This window comes from Macaca thibetana, chromosome 1, assembly GCF_024542745.1.
Source record: "Macaca thibetana thibetana isolate TM-01 chromosome 1, ASM2454274v1, whole genome shotgun sequence".
Classification (NCBI taxonomy): domain Eukaryota; kingdom Metazoa; phylum Chordata; class Mammalia; order Primates; family Cercopithecidae; genus Macaca; species Macaca thibetana.
This window is the reverse complement of record NC_065578.1, coordinates 108,426,395-108,442,006: the sequence shown is the minus strand read 5'-3', so window position 1 is coordinate 108,442,006 and position 15,612 is coordinate 108,426,395. Positions and strand designations below refer to the sequence as shown.

General features: G+C 48.3%; 1 protein-coding gene across 1 annotated transcript; it reads left to right on the top strand.

Annotated features, from left to right (window-relative positions):
- Positions 1–390: 390 nt before the first annotated feature.
- On the top strand, positions 391–15,519 carry LOC126929564 (endosome/lysosome-associated apoptosis and autophagy regulator 1-like). Its single transcript, XM_050745998.1, has 13 exons — positions 391–624; positions 1,917–2,094; positions 2,809–2,937; positions 3,335–3,425; positions 5,083–5,188; positions 5,441–5,578; positions 6,568–6,831; positions 8,370–8,543; positions 11,935–12,115; positions 12,443–12,539; positions 13,036–13,137; positions 14,934–15,060; positions 15,138–15,519. Exons 2-13 carry the CDS (start codon positions 1,926–1,928, stop codon positions 15,381–15,383), a joined length of 1,824 nt encoding a protein of 607 aa, XP_050601955.1. The 5' UTR covers positions 391–624; positions 1,917–1,925; the 3' UTR covers positions 15,384–15,519.
- The last annotated feature ends 93 nt before the right edge of the window (positions 15,520–15,612 follow it).

The window sequence follows — 15,612 nt, the reverse complement described above, 5'->3', positions numbered from 1 at the left end:
AGGAGGGTGAGGGGGGAGAATCGTTTGAGTCTGGGCGGTCAAGGGTGCAGTTAACTGCTTACTCTGTCACCCAGGCTGGAGTGCAGTGGCACAATCACGGCTCACTGCCTTGACCTCCTGCGCTCAAATAATCCCCCCACCTCAGCCTCCCGAGTAGCTGGGACTACAGGCATGCCTGGCTAGAGAAGCTATTTCACTGTGTTGCCCAGACTGAGTGGGGCTTTGCATTAAGACTATTTTAGGTTGCAAGTGATACAACTTAACTCAAAACTATTAATAGCATAAACAAGGCAGTTATTGGCTTACCTCACCGAAACATGGAAAAGAAGGGATGGAGCTGAATTGAGGGTTGACTGGATCTAAGTACTTGAGAAGCAAGACTCTGTCTCTCTGTCTTTTATCCTAATTTTGGTTTTATTCTCAGAGTGGCAAAGGAACATGATGGCCAGCAGTTCTAGGGTTCCCTCCTTACAACTCCAAATTGAAGAAGCTGCTTTACTTCGTAATATAGAACATTCCAAGCAAGGATTATGACAATCCGAGCTCTGCTTATTTTCTTCCTGGACCAGTCACTATGGCCAGGAAGAAGTTGTGCTATAGCCCGGATCTCATGCCCCACTTCTGGTAAGAAAGAGCTTGGAGTGGGATTGGGATACTGCATTCTGCTATTAACAAAAAGGGAAAAGAGGCTCGGGGGGCTGACTTGACTCATGAGCTTACTTATTAAGTTCAAATTTTGGTACTAAGGTGGCATGGCTGTCTTCCAGTATCTACAGCTGCACTGTGTAAATGGTAGCCACTGGCCACGTGTGGCTATGTACATTTTAAAATGAAAAATTCAGCTGGGTGCGGTGGCTCGTGCCTGTAATCCCAGGTTTTTAGGAGGCTGAGGCAGGCAGATCACTTGAGGTCAGAAGTTCAAGACCAGCCTGGTCAACATGGTGAAACACCATCTCTACCAAAAATACGAAGATTAGCCAGGTGTGGTGGCACATTCCTGTAATCCCAGCTACCTGGGTGGCTGAGGCAGGAGAATAACTTGGACCCAAGAGGCAGAGGCTGCAGTGATCCGAGATCGCACCACTGCACTCCAGACCAGGCAACAGAGTGAGACTCTGATTCAAAAAATGAAATATTTAAAAAATGATAATAAAATGAAAAATTCACTTCCTTAGTTGCATTTGCTATATTTCTTTTTTTTTTTTTTTTTTTTTTGAGACGGAGTCTCGCTCTGTCGCCCAGGCTGGAGTGTAGTGGCGCGATCTTGGCTCACTGCAAGCTCCGCCTCCCAGGTTCATGTCATTCTCCTGCCTCAGCCTCCCGAGTAGCTGGGACTACAGGCGCCCGCCACTTCTGCACCCAGTGCAGGGGTCACGTTTCATTCATCTCTGAGACACCAGATCTGGCACATAGATGCATTAGGCTTTCTGTAAACGTTTATCCAATAAATAAAACAGCAAAGAATGCACCCCTCAAAAAATAAGTTGGGACATCTCTGCCACCTCCTCAGTCCCCAGGGGGCATCTGAGCCACCTCCACCCTGTGCCTTTCTGTGTTCTGGGATTTTCACCAGCTGCGCTTCCTGTGACCTTGGTAGCAATAAGATTCTACAGTGGAATCGGAGCTTTCTCTAAGACAACTGGTCCCATATGCTGTGTCATAAAATCTTCATTAGAGCTATTCCTTGTCACCCAAGCAACATTCATTTGGCAGACAGTGACTGAGCACAACCAGGAATCAGGTACTGCGCTAGGTGCTTGGGATACATCTGTGACCAACACAAAGTTCCCCACCCCAGGGGAGCTCTATGTGGCCCAGAATCTGGATCTCTGCCCCCAACCCCCATCCTCAAGGCAGAGTCCCAGAGACGTCCTAAATCTCACACAGGCTGAGTTGTGCTTAATCCATTTCTGCAGACACAGCTCATGTACAAATGGGCCAAGCCGAAAATCTGTAGCGAGGACCTTGAGGGGGCGGTGAAGCTGCCTGCCTCTGGTGTGAAGACCAGCTGCCCACCCTGCAACCCAGGCTTCTTCAAAACCAGCAACAGCACCTGCCAGCCCTGCCCATACGGTTCCTACTCCAATGGCTCAGGTAACCGCCTCACCACCCCACTCCCTGCAGCACACCCATCCCCACATCGACTGTGCGGGTGGGCTGCGTGGGCACTCAGAGTGGCCAGTTGAATGCAGACCCCACCCTTCCAAGGGAGGCAGTAAGGACCAGGCCACCTCTGAGGACTAAATTCAGAAGAGAGGTCAGGGCTGGCCTCGTCTGCAGGTCAGAGTCAGACTTGAGGCCGCCTTCCTTCCTCCTCACTCCAACTGCAAATGTGACTCAGGCCTGAAAGTGCCCAATCCTCAAAGCAGAGCTTCCAGCATATGGCAGAGATGCTGACTAGAAGGCTTAAGGGGCTGGGATGACCAGCTCGACACAACCAAAACCTATAAGCCATGCTGCCTTGGGGTGATTGTGTACCTGTTAATATGAATGCATTTAATGATAATATGACAATAATATGAATTACATGTATCAGACTAGAGATACAGTTAAGTTTTGAAATGAAAATTGGGGTGGGCAAATAGGATGGTTGGCATATTGGAATGAAGGCTTAGTGTTTACATCTTGAGTTAGTTAAATACATTGTCAGAATGTTTTTGAGTCCACTTGGTACAACTTCCTGCAGCGGTACTTAGCAGCCAGGCTTGTGGGCTGCCCACGACTGTTGCCACTTGTCTGTGTGGCAGCAGCTCCAGTCAGAGTGACTGCAGCCTTCCCACTGAATGCATGGATCTTGTGGTTCCCCAGATTGTACCCACTGCCCTGCGGGGACTGAACCTGCTGTGGGATTTGAATACAAATGGTGGAACACGCTGCCCACAAACATGGAAACGACCGTTCTCAGTGGGATCAACTTCGAGTACAAGGGCATGACAGGTAATTGCCTCTCCCTGTGCCATGAGCTGTCAGCTCCCTGCACACCCTCAGTTCTTCCAACTTCACATTTCTTCATAATAGTGATGTCTGAGAAAAATAAGCTAACTATGTCATGCATTCCCTTGAAAGTTCCATTCCTCATGGACATATGTTCTGCCAAGATGGCTTTAGAGGAAGGAACAGAGCTAGAAACATGAGCGTGCACTTCAAAGGTCTGGCTCTGAGAGCTTCAGGGTCTTTGACCAAAGTGGCAGGATAAGTAACATGGTTCATGTTCAGTGGTGGTTCTGGGCGCCTCAAAAGATGGTGTCAAACCTTCCTTCCAGAGTGTCGTCTGGGTGCACATTTGCCTTGCACCCAAGAGCACAAGGCATTAACTCTTCCCTTTCCTTTTCAGGCTGGGAGGTGGCTGGTGATCACATTTACACAGCGGCTGGAGCCTCAGACAATGACTTCATGATTCTCACTCTGGTTGTGCCAGGATTTAGGTGAGGAATCCAAAGCACAGGGGAGTCCAGGCCAGCGGGGCCATATCCGATTCCCACGTATTTTGGAATCTTGTAGAGGAGAGGCCTTCTGGGGTTGTGTTTCATTTCATTTCAAATGTCAGTTGAGAACAGAGGGCACAGTCATATTTGACCAATGTAACCAAATGCTAATACGTTTTTCAAGTTGCTGTCCGTGTTGATTTACCAACTGCTCTCTCATCCCGTATAGCTTCTCCCTCCATTAGCCACATGCTATTCCAATTTTTTCACCACACAGCATCACTTAAGATTAGAAAAAAATAAAATAAAATAAAAAATAATACGGTCAGAAATGTCCATTGCCAGTTCATCTTTATTTGGGGCAAGAAGATTGGGAAGGACTGTTCTTATTATATTTGTCCCCATATCCCAGGAAGACGTAGGGCAACAGGAAAATTTGTTTCCCACTAAACAAACACACAAACACACCTCCTGGCAGTGTGGTGTGGTGGAAGGAACACTGGACTGGAAGACAGGGCACTTGTGCTTTGCCGCTTACTGGCTGCGCGACCTTGGGAAAAGTCACTTCACCTGTTCAGGCTTCGGGACCCTCATCCATAAAACCAGTGTGTGATTTAGGACTCACTGAGGTTGAGATGGTTTTTCTAGCCCACTGGTTAACACAACTGCGTAGACATAAGCTGAGAACTGGAGGTCCTCAGAATTCAGGAAATGGCTAAAGCCAAAAGGAAAGCCGTGAATGAATTTCCAAGGCCAAAGTGAACTCTTCTGCCCATATGTGCTTTAAGATAAGGGGCAGCCACTGAATGTGCTTCCCCAGTGCCAATCTGACGCCTTCATTCCCTCCTTCGAGGTCCCTGCTTCCCATCCCTGGGATGGTGCTCAGTTTGCCTTCCCTTAACATACATTACTCAGAGCTGGCCAGATAAAGCCTGTGTTTGCAAGGCGAGCAAACTTTTTAGGCTTTTTGGAATAACACTCAAAAAGTACTTTCCAATTTGCAAATCTCATCATCACAGTAAAGTGCTGCCTCATCCCCATTACCACCCCAGTCTGCCTGGGCATGGCTCTGTCTTTCCAAAGGAGGACCAAACGGAGGACTTTGCTGGATCACAAATTCCGCTCCTTTAACCCCGGCAAATCTCCCCAGTGCTGGAGAGAGAGCTGCTGAGCAAATGTCGACAGTTTACAGTCTTGGGATAGAAGTGCTTCTCAAACTTAAATGTGCGCACAAATCGCCTGGGAATCTATTAACATGCAGATTCCGATTCACTGGCCTGGGAGGAGCCTGAGGTTCTGCAGTTCTAATAAACTCGAGGAGATGGCCGAGCTGCTGGTCTGTAGACCATATTCTGCTAGTGAGGTGATACAGCATTTTGTAAAGGACCACCACATCTGTCATGCATTCAGGTCTCCCTGCAATGATGGCAGGTAGGTGAGAAAGATATTTCATCACCTCCATTTCACAGATGAGGAAACTGTGGTTTGGCTAGGTCAAGGTCACATAGCTAGGAGGGCACAATTGGATTTAGTCCACACACTTTCCATCATACTCAGAACCTAACCCTATCCCCCGACAGACCCTCTGCTGTTGTCTGGGCTCTTCAGTAAGCACTGCCTGGCCTCTAGAACTGACTTTTAATTTCTGCCCTTATAGACCTCCGCAGTCGGTGATGGCAGACACAGAGAATAAAGAGGTGGCCAGAATCACATTTGTGTTTGAGACCCTCTGTTCTGTGAACTGTGAGCTCTACTTCATGGTGGTACATTTTCCTTTCTTTGCCCGCTAGAGGGCCTTCAGGGGAGGGTTACCCCGTCTGCCCCATTGGTGTGTCCACGTGACTGACACCCCCCTTGTAGTGATTCCACAGAGGAAAGGCCCAGACTGACCGGCAGGGACTTCACAGTTTAACAAGGGTCTCACCAACTGTGATGGCACCTGGGATGGCAGCCACATGGGCACCCACTTCCCCTCTGGCCATCGCACCCTCTTCACTTGTCTGTCCTGGGTTCAGGGTGTGAATTCTAGGACCAACACTCCCGTGGAGACGTGGAAAGGTTCCAAAGGCAAACAGTCCTATACCTACATCATTGAGGAGAACACGACCACGAGCTTCACCTGGGCCTTCCAGAGGACCACTTTTCATGAGGCAGTAAGTTCCTCCCCTTCCTCAGACCCTCAGCTCCCAGGGGAGACCCTCTGAACGCAGGAGGATTCCTAGCATTAGCTTAAGTGTGAGTCTGAAGTTCAGAATCCAAGGGTGAGAAGGATCTTAGGGAGTCAAGCAGGAAACTGCCTGACCCAGGCCTCTGAGGACCACCTCGTCTGTCCGGATGACTTCCTGGAAAGATGACACTAAGAAATAAGCTGGCCCTCCTTGTAGTCCCTGCCCTGATACATGTGGAACCACACTTGTTGTTGTTTTTAATAATAACAACTCTGGTTTTATTTTCTTAACTCAAAGGAATACAGGCTCATTGCAGAAGACTCAGAAAATAGAAATAAACAAAAATAAGAAATAAAATCAGCCATAATCCTACTACCCAGAGATAAACCAGTTAACATCTGGACCATCTCCTATACACTGTTTGTTTCTGTACAAATACATTTTTGCCTCTTTTACAAGGAGAAAATTTGCTTTTTTCATAAAACAGTATATATTATGTATTTTCCCCATGGTACTTAATATTTTTATATGTCCTATAAATGGTTCAGTCTATTTTAAAATGACACCAAATGCACATGAAGAGCTACTGGTAAGTGAGTAAAAAGAGTCAGATGCTTCTTTTTTTTTTTTTGTGAGACAGAGTCTCGCTCTGCCGCCCAGGCTGGAGTGCAGTGGCGTGATCTTGGCTCACTGCAAGCTCCGCTTCCCGGGTTCACGCCATTCTTCTTCCCGAGTAGCTGGGACTACAGGCGCCCGCCCGCCACCTCGCCCGGCTAGTTTTTTTGTATTTTTTAGTAGAAGATTAACGTGTACCAGGATGTCTCGATCTCCTGACCTCGTGAGAGGCCTCTTGAGCCACCGCGCCCGGCCAAGAGTCAGATGCTTTGTTGATTAACTGCTGTCTTTCTAGAGGCCTCAATTGTTGCTGCTGTCTCAGGCCTCTCCCCTCTCCCCTCTTGTTTCCTTGTCTCCAGAGCAGGAAGTACACCAATGACGTTGCCAAGATCTACTCCATCAATATGACCAATGTTACGAATGGCGTGGCCTCCTACTGCCGTCCCTGTGCCCTAGAAGCCTCTGATGTGGGCTCCTCCTGCACCTCTTGTCCTGCTGGTTACTATATTGACCGAGATTCAGGAACCTCCCACTCCTGTCCCCCTAACACAATTCTGAAAGCCCACCAGCCTTACGGCGTCCAGGCCTGTGTGCCCTGCGGTCCAGGGACCAAGAACAACAAGGTACCTGCAGTCTGGCATTTATCCTAAACCTGACCCTCTGCTTGGATGAGCTCAGAAGATGCTGGCTCCTGGATGGGGTTCTTTAGAGGCTGATCCCCAAGTGCTCCCCCAGCATACTCCTAGGTTGGAGTCCTGGAGGACACCCATCCAGGCTGTGACTGTAGAGGGTGAGCAGGGCCTTGATTTCCAGGGTCCAGGAATCAGTCACTGACAAGTCTCCTCTTTAGTGGCAGGTAAGACAGGTTGGTGACCGTCTGGCCCAGGGGGTTATTTGGCAGGTGTGCAGAGACCCAGAGGGAAGGAACAGTGGGGTGGGGCCTGTGGCTTATATTCAGCATCATTCAATCCAGCCTGTTATTATGGAAATCTACCCCTTCTTTGGAAAGATAGAAACCCAACCATTGCTGGGACATATGATAACTGGCATTGCTGTGTTCTATCCCAGTGGCTTCTCAGCTTTACAAGTATAAGGATTCCTTTCCTAAGTGGGAAGAGGCTGCCTGCAGTGGCTCACACCTGTCATCCCAACACTTTGGGAGCCTGAGGTGGGAAGATCACTTGAGCCCCGGGGTTCAAGGTTGTCATGAGCCATGATTGTGCCACTGCCCTCCAGCCTGGGTGACAGAGCAAGATCCTGTCTCTAATTTACAAAATAAATTTTAAAAAGCACCTTAAAAAACTAATAAATAAAGTGGGGAGCAGTGTTGTTGCCCCCATGTACTTTCTGCATCTGAGAAGTACTTACGACTAACAGCTCTCAGATATTAATCGATGCTTTTAAATGAATTTGTATTTTACTGATCACAACTATACGCACATACACCTGTAAGGCACTATCAATATGTACTCTGCAAACGTTGCCTAGTTCATCTGCGCAATGAAGTGCAGCGATTCTACAGACCCCTGGCAACCTCTTTCCGGTACCCTGGACTTTTGCTACAACCTTCCTTCCCTGGAGCTCCCTCTGCTGCTGTGCGAGGGAATGACAATTGTGTGCGGCTGCCGCTGAATGGTGACCCTAAAACAGAGCAATGAACGGGTTTATGGGAAGAAAAGCCCCTTTCTGAGTTCAGTTTCCTACAGAGAACCTGAGAAACAGGAAGCAGAGTTCAGTGAGTTTTACACTGTGAGGGGGGGTGAGGAGGGAGCAAGAAAAATTTCTCTTCTTCCATCTCAGATACCCTTTTCTGGTTAGTACCTCATTGTCTTCTGCTGGAAAGTAAAAAGGATCCTCTTGTGTCTTGAGAGGCTTCTATAATCTAGGCACAGGAATAAGGCTATAGAATTTGACCAAACTCCCTTCTGAACAATAACAGGTTTGGGTTTGTCCATCACATATGTGCTAATAACTGAATGGCAAATGTACATAAATCCCCTAGTGCCTGTTTCACTTCTTTTGCTAGTCACCCCTAATCCTTTCTTCCTCCTCTTGACCCCATTTGGGCGGGACCAGATTGGGGAGAAAACTGCTATTCTCGGCTGCGGCCCCTCAAGGCCCTGCCTGACCAGTGGGCCTGACCCGTCCCTCTCCCCGTCAGATCCACTCTCTGTGCTACAACGATTGCATCTTCTCACGCAACACTCCGACCAGGACTTTGAACTACAACTTCTCCGCTTTGGCAAACACTGTCACTCTTGCTGGAGGGCCAAGCTTCACTTCCAAAGGGCTGAAATATTTCCATCACTTTACCCTCAGTCTCTGTGGAAACCAGGTAAGTTTGACAGGGTGAGAATTGAATGGGGGAGGCCCGTGGATCAGAGGCCAGAGACAGACACAGGAGAAAATCAGAAATCCTTCAGGCAGCAGGGGGTTGAGGAGCTTCAAAGGTTTTTAAATATTATTCTCCCTGAGGACTTTTTTCCCTCAAGTTAAATAATCAGGATTATAAACACTTAAGAAAATATAGATGTTTAAAATAATGTGTTCTTGCTGGGTGCTGAGTGCGGTGGTTTACGCCTATAATCCCAGCACTTTGGGAGGCCGAAGCAGGCGGATCACCTGAGGTGGGGAGTTCGAGACTGGCCTGACCAATATGGAGAAACCCCGTCTCTACTAAAAATACAAAAAAATTAGCCGAGCGTGGTGGTGCATGCCTGTAATCCCAGCTACTGGGGAGGCTGAGGCAGGAGAATCGCTTGAACCTGGGAGGTGGAGGTTTGCAGTGAGCTGAGATCGCGCCATTGCACTCCAGCCTGGGCAAAAAGAATGAAACTTCATCTCAAAAAAAAAATAAATAAAATAAAATAAAATAAGGTGTTCTTTTACTCTTACCTGACCTTTATTTCCTCAGAATTAGTCTATTTAAAAATATGCAGGAGGAAGGCCGGGCGTGGTGGCTCACGCCTGTAATCCCAGCATTTGGGAGGCCAAGGTGGGTGGATCACGAGGTCAGGAGATCGAGACCATCCTGGCTAACACGGTGAAACCCCGTCTCTACTAAAAATACAAAAAATTATCTGGGCGTGGTGGCGGGCACCTGTAGTCCAGCTGCTCGGGAGGCTGAGGCAGGACAATGGCATAAACCTGGGAGGCGGAGCATGCAGTGAGTCGAGATCGCGCCAGTGCACTCCAGCCCGGGCGACAGAGTGAGACTCCGTCTCAAAAAACAAAAGAAAAACAAAACAAAACAAAACAAACAAACAAAAACCCAGAAATACGCAGGAGGAAAGGTTTTTTTCCCTTCCTTGAAAAAGCAGTCTTCAGCAATCACTGCATTTGTCGCTTGTTTCCTAGAGGCTGGATAAAATCAGCTGTTTCTAGTTCATCCACATGTCTCTTTGCTGACAGCATGAAAGAAAGTAACATGAAATGTTTTATAAGGAAAGATTGTCACCATCAGCCATTTCATGCTGCTGCAAATATTTCAGATCCAAAATTAAAAGGCAGAAATGCAAAGGTTAATCCCACCGCTGCACTTGACTAAACTGCAAGCAAGCCACAATTAGCAGTGGGAAAGTTCATTTCAAATGTTACGAAATAGGCTGGGCACGGTGGCTCATGCCTGTAATCCTAGGAATTTGGAAGCCAAGGCAGGCGGATCACCTGAGGTTAGGAGTTCGAGATCAGCCTGGCCAATATGGTGAAACCCTGTTTCTACTAAAAATAGAAAAATTAGCTGGGCATGGTGGCACACGTGTGTAGTCCCAGCTACTCGGCAGGCTGAGGCAGGAGAATTACTTGAACCCGGGGGCAGTAGTTGTAGTGAGCCAAGATCGTGCCACTGCACTCTAGCCTGGACAACACAGCAAGACTCCATCTAAAAAAAAGTTACAATATAAAGTGCATCTTGAGCATCTAGTCTTTGACTCTGTTGGTGGTAAGGCCTTTACATCATAGAGCTCTGACCCATCCTCTGCAGCATGCGAAGAACTTGATGGGTGTTTATATAGAGAACATGTCAAGAAAGAAACTAACCTGTGAAAGATTAGAGATAGGTGTCTCTATCTTGTTTTCAGAAGTCTTCGAAGAAGTTAAAATGAAGCCTCAGGAGTAACAGGTCATGATCACTTAGGAAATAAGACTGAATAAAGCAGGCTCCATGTAGCAAAAGTGTCATTCAGCGAATTATGGAGAGCAACGAAGGTGGGGAATTTGGGGAAATGGTGTACTTTTTTTCTCTACTCCTTTCCTGTTTAGAAATGCTTATGGTGTACTGCCACACTACAGATCCTTAGTTCAAAGACAGAAGAACTCTTTTTTTTTTTTTTTTTTTTTTTTTTTTTTTTGAGACGGAGTCTCGCTCTGTAGCCCGGGCTGGAGTGCAGTGGCCGGATCTCAGCTCACTGCAAGCTCCGCCTCCCAGGTTTACGCCATTCTCCTGCCTCAGCCTCCCGAGTAGCTGGGACTACAGGCGCCCGCCACCTCGCCCGGCTAGTTTTTTGTATTTTTTTTTTTTTTGAGACGGAGTCTGGCTCTATCGTCCAGGCTGCAGTGCAGTGACTGGATCTCAGCTCACTGCAAGCTCCACCTCCCGGGTTCACGCCATTCTCCTGCTTCAGCCTCCCCAGTAGCTGGGACTATAGGCGCCCACCACCTCGCCCGGCTAGTTTTTTGTATTTTTTAGTAGAGACGGGGTTTCACTGTGTTAGCCAGGATGGTCTCGATCTCCTGACCTTGTGATCTGCCCATCTCGGCCTCCCAAAGTGCTGGGATTACAGGCTTGGGCCACCGCGCCCGGCGTTTTTTGTATTTTTTAGTAGAGACGGGGTTTCACGGTGTTCGCCAGGATGGTCTCGATCTCCTGACCTCGTGATCCACCCGTCTCGGCCTCCCAAAGTGCTGGGATTACAGGCTTGAGCCACCGCGCCCGGCCTATAGAACTCTTTATTTTATTGTAATGTAAAGGTTTCCTTCAGTTTTCAAGCACATCTACTTACAATCTAGGAAAAAAAAAAAAAAAAAAAAAAAAGGCTGAGACACCAGATTTAGCACTTTTTTTTTTTTTTTTTTTTTTTTTTGAGGTGGACTCTCATTCTGTTGCCAGGCCAGAGTGCAGTGGCATGATCTCCGCTCACTGCAACCTCCGCCTCCCGGGTTCAAGCGATTCTCCTGTCTCAGCCTCCCAAGTAGCTGGGACTACAGATGCGCACCACCACATCCAGCTAATTTTTGTGTTTTTAGTACAGACGGGGTTTCACCACGTTGGCCAGGATGGTCTCAATCTCTTGACCTCAGGATCCACCTGCCTCGGCCTCCCAAAGTGCTGGGATTACAAGTGTGAGCCACTGCGCCCGGCCAGCACCATTTATAATAAAATATATAACACTGAAAATGTTGGCTAGGCACAGTGGCTCACCCCTGTAATCCCAACACTCTGGGAGATTGAGGCAGGAGGATTGCTTGAGTCCAGGAAGTGAAGGCTTTGGTGAACTATGATTGCACCATTGCCTGGGCGATAGATCAAGACCCTGCCTCAAAAGAAAACAAAACAAAACCAGAAAATCAAATCTATCTCGTCATTAGACCTGGGACGAATCATTCCCCTGCAACATACCATTGGAACGCTGAAAATTTAGATGTAAAAAAGCCTTCCCTATTCCCTTCTGGGAATTCCTCTGTGACCACTCACTTCTTCCCACTTCTTCCTCCCACTCCCCCACCAGGGTCGGAAAATGTCTGTGTGCACCGACAATGTCACTGACCTCCGGATTCCTGAGGGTGAGTCAGGGTTCTCCAAATCTATCACAGCCTACGTCTGCCAGGCAGTCATCATCCCCCCAGAGGTGACAGGCTACAAGGCCGGGGTTTCCTCACAGCCTGTCAGCCTTGCTGACCCACTTATTGGTGAGTAACTCTGCTGCCTCAGCCTTGTTTGAGAGAGAGAGAGAGTGCGTGTGTGTGTGTGTGTATGTGTAGGAGAGTGTGAGGTTACCAGGCTGGGAGGTAAAAGGCCCCACATGAGGGGCCCAACCTCTTGACCTGTGTTTTCTATTCCACTCTGTGTGCAAAGTGCTCCCGGGGACTCTGACAAACCCTTGTTTCACCCTTTCATAAGTCAATCAGGGATGTGATGAGATGAAGTGAGGTTGGATGTTGAAGGTATTGGAAGAACTGAAGTGGTTGCCAGCTAATGCTACTAGCGAGAACTAATTAGGAGCTCTAATTTGGCAGGGGTGACAACAGATATGACTCTGGATGGAATCACCTCCCCCGCTGAACTTTTCCACCCGGAGTCCTTGGGAATACCGGACGTGATCTTCTTTTATAGGTGAAGATGAGAGGCTAGGCTACTGCAAGTGAAACCTAGGACTCCTCCATAATTTCTGCTGCATCCCTCCCTCTCTAGTCACCTCCTGCTTATCAAGCCAGAACATGTCTGAGGTCTAGCAGATCTGCCCAGTCATGATAGCTAAAGGCTGGGAGTTCCTGATCCCAGCTTCTTGGATATTATTGGAGCAGATCTGCCCTAGAGGCAAGGAGAAATATTGGATGATCTGCAGTGGACTTCCCTTCCAGCCTAAGCAGCCTCCAGTGGATGCTAGCCATGACTTTCCTAAACCAGGGCATTTCCCCCTTGACTACATATTGTTGATCCCCACCCTTTCCACATATAATCCAAGGCCTGTGCACTCCCTGTGTGCCAGGCTAAAGCCCAAGTCCCGACTTCCCCAGCAAGGGAATTGCTCCATGCGGATTTCACTTGGTGGCTGTCCAGGAACACAGCTGAGTGACTCATTCCCCCCGGGGGCTGGCTTTCTCTGCAGGTCCAATGATGTGACCCAGTCCTGCAGTTCTGGGAGATCAACCACCATCCATGTCAGGTGCAGTCCACAGAAAACTGTCCCTGGAAGTTTGTCGCTGCCAGGGTAAGCCCTGCAAAGGGGTGTGACGAAGGCCAAAATCTCCCTTCCTTGAAGTCATTCCATCCTGAGATCCAGAGATTAGTGAAAAGGAGAAAAAAGAAAAGAGTTTGAGATCCATTAATGGGCTCTTAGGGGCAGAGTCATGGCCCCAGACCCTTAATCTTCATATGGCAAGAATGGGGTAGAAGGAAGAGTGAAAGCTGCTCTCATATTCCTGGTCCATTATGGTGGCAGCTGCGTAGCATTGTAACCAACAGCTCGGCTGAGAGCCAGATTGAATCATCTCCTCCACTAACTGGCTATGTTATCATGGCTACGTTTCTTACCGTCTTTAGGCCTCTTGTTTCCTTATCTATAAAAATGGGTGTAATGCGGCCGGGCGCGGTGGCTCAAGCCTGTAATCCCAGTACTTTGGGAGGCCGAGACGGGCGGATCACGAGGTCAGGAGATCGAGACCATCCTGGCTAACACGGTGAAACCCCGTCTCTACTAAAAAAAAAAAAATACAAAAAACTAGCCGGGCGAGGTGGCGGGCGCCTGTAGTCCCAGCTACTCCGGAGGCTGAGGCAGGAGAATGGCCTGAACCCGGGAGGCGGAGCTTGCAGTGAGCAGAGATCTGGCTACTGCACTCCAGCCTGGGCGACAGAGCGAGACTCCGTCTCAAAAAAAAAAAAAAAAAAAAAAAAAATGGGTGTAATGCTAAATTCCCTCAGCGGGTTGTTTTGAGGATGAAATGAGACAAGGAGACTTTAGGACGTTTCATGATCTCTGGCTATTATGAGGTTTAGTAAAGGTTTAGGGATCCTAGGAATCTCTCTGCAATGAAAATACCCAGTTCTGAGTTTAATAGCTGAGTGAACTAAATCAAAAATTTCCAAATGAATATGACCACAGGACACCCCCCTCCCCTCCCCGCATAACAGCAACTAACATCTTGATAGGCACTGGCGTCTCGAGGAAGACATTTTGGATATGCTGCGCCTAAACAACTCACTGGGGAGATGGGGAGCAAAGCAGGGCGTCTTGACCCAGTAGTGGTGTCTGAGTGTCAAATCCCTGTTCTTGCCGTTGTAAACATCACAATAAAGTACATAACATGTATCCATGACCGGAAGCTCATTCCTGAACCCCACCTCAACTCCAATCCCATCGCCAGGAAGCTGCATCAAAGTGGCTATTGCAAATGTCACAAGTCTGTGGGGAGGACAGGAACCTCAAAGGGGTTGTTGGGACAGCCGTGCTAGAGCTCAGACACCTTACAATAGCTCTCTTTTTTTTTTTTTTTTTTTTTTTGAGACGGAGTCTCGCTCTGTCGCCCAGGCTGGAGTGCAGTGGCCGGATCTCAGCTCACTGCAAGCTCCGCCTCCCGGGTTCACGCCATTCTCCTGCCTCAGCCTCCTGAGTAGCTGGGACTACAGGCGCCCGCCACCTCGCCCGGCTAGTTTTTTTGTATTTTGTAGTAGAGACGGGGTTTCACCGTGTTAGCCAGGATGGTCTCGATCTCCTGACCTCGTGATCCGCCCGTCTCGGCCTCCCAACTTACAATAGCTCTCATACGATGTCAGCAAAAACATAAACGGGCAGAGGGTGGAGAGCCCATTGGAGGCCAGGAAGGCCTCTTATCAGTGAAATCAGAGATCAAAACCTGTGTTAAGGACTAGTTGGAAGGATCCTGGTAGGGCTAACGGTTTGGGCAGAGAGAGGGTGAATCAGGCAAGCTATGAGACAACAGGCCTCCAACCAGATCTTCCCCACCAGTCCAGCCAGTGAGAGCTCAGGCCTCTTTTCTGCTTTGCTAGAACGTGCTCGGATGGGACCTGTGATGGCTGCAACTTCCACTTCCTGTGGGAGAGTGCGGCTGCTTGCCCGCTCTGCTCAGTGGCTGACTACCACGCTATCATCAGCAGCTGTGTGGCTGGGATCCAGGTGGGTTTCCCTCTGATCGGGCACTCCCACGAGAGAAGGAATGAGAGATCTGAGTTCCTTGTTTTTCTCCCCAACAGAAGACTACTTACATGTGGCGAGAACCCAAGCTATGCTCTGGTGGCATTTCTCTGCCTGAGCAGAGAGTCACCATCTGCAAAACCATAGATTTCTGGCTGAAAGTGGGCATCTCTGCAGGCACCTGTACTGCCATCCTGCTCACCGTCTTGACTTGCTACTTTTGGAAAATGAATCAAAAGTACATGATGCGGTATTGGAGTTTGGGGATGGACAGGGTTGGATTATTGATCAGGGAGAATATCTGAAAGTGTAAATTAATGGGGTTTTTCTCTGGAATTGGCTACAGACTCTGTGACTCTGGCCAGAGACTTGTTGAACCACTTATCCAGTGCATGGTTTGGTTATCCTGACTCCTGAACAGGGATGGTACCACGTGGCAGTCTATAAATGGATGTTAAATTCTCAAAAGCAAAGAATATCCTTAATTTGTTATTCTTAACAATACAGAGAATGACATTAAGATTTTGATATTTC

Excerpts from the sequence above, each read along its gene's own strand:
- LOC126929564 (XM_050745998.1), top strand. The coding sequence starts at position 1,926 with ATGTACAAATGGGCCAAGCCGAAAATCTGTAGCGAGGACCTTGAGGGG. Across the intron at positions 3,426-5,082 it reads CTGGTTGTGCCAGGATTTAG|ACCTCCGCAGTCGGTGATGG; the intron begins GTGAGGAATCCA and ends CTGCCCTTATAG. Across the intron at positions 8,544-11,934 it reads TCAGTCTCTGTGGAAACCAG|GGTCGGAAAATGTCTGTGTG; the intron begins GTAAGTTTGACA and ends CTCCCCCACCAG.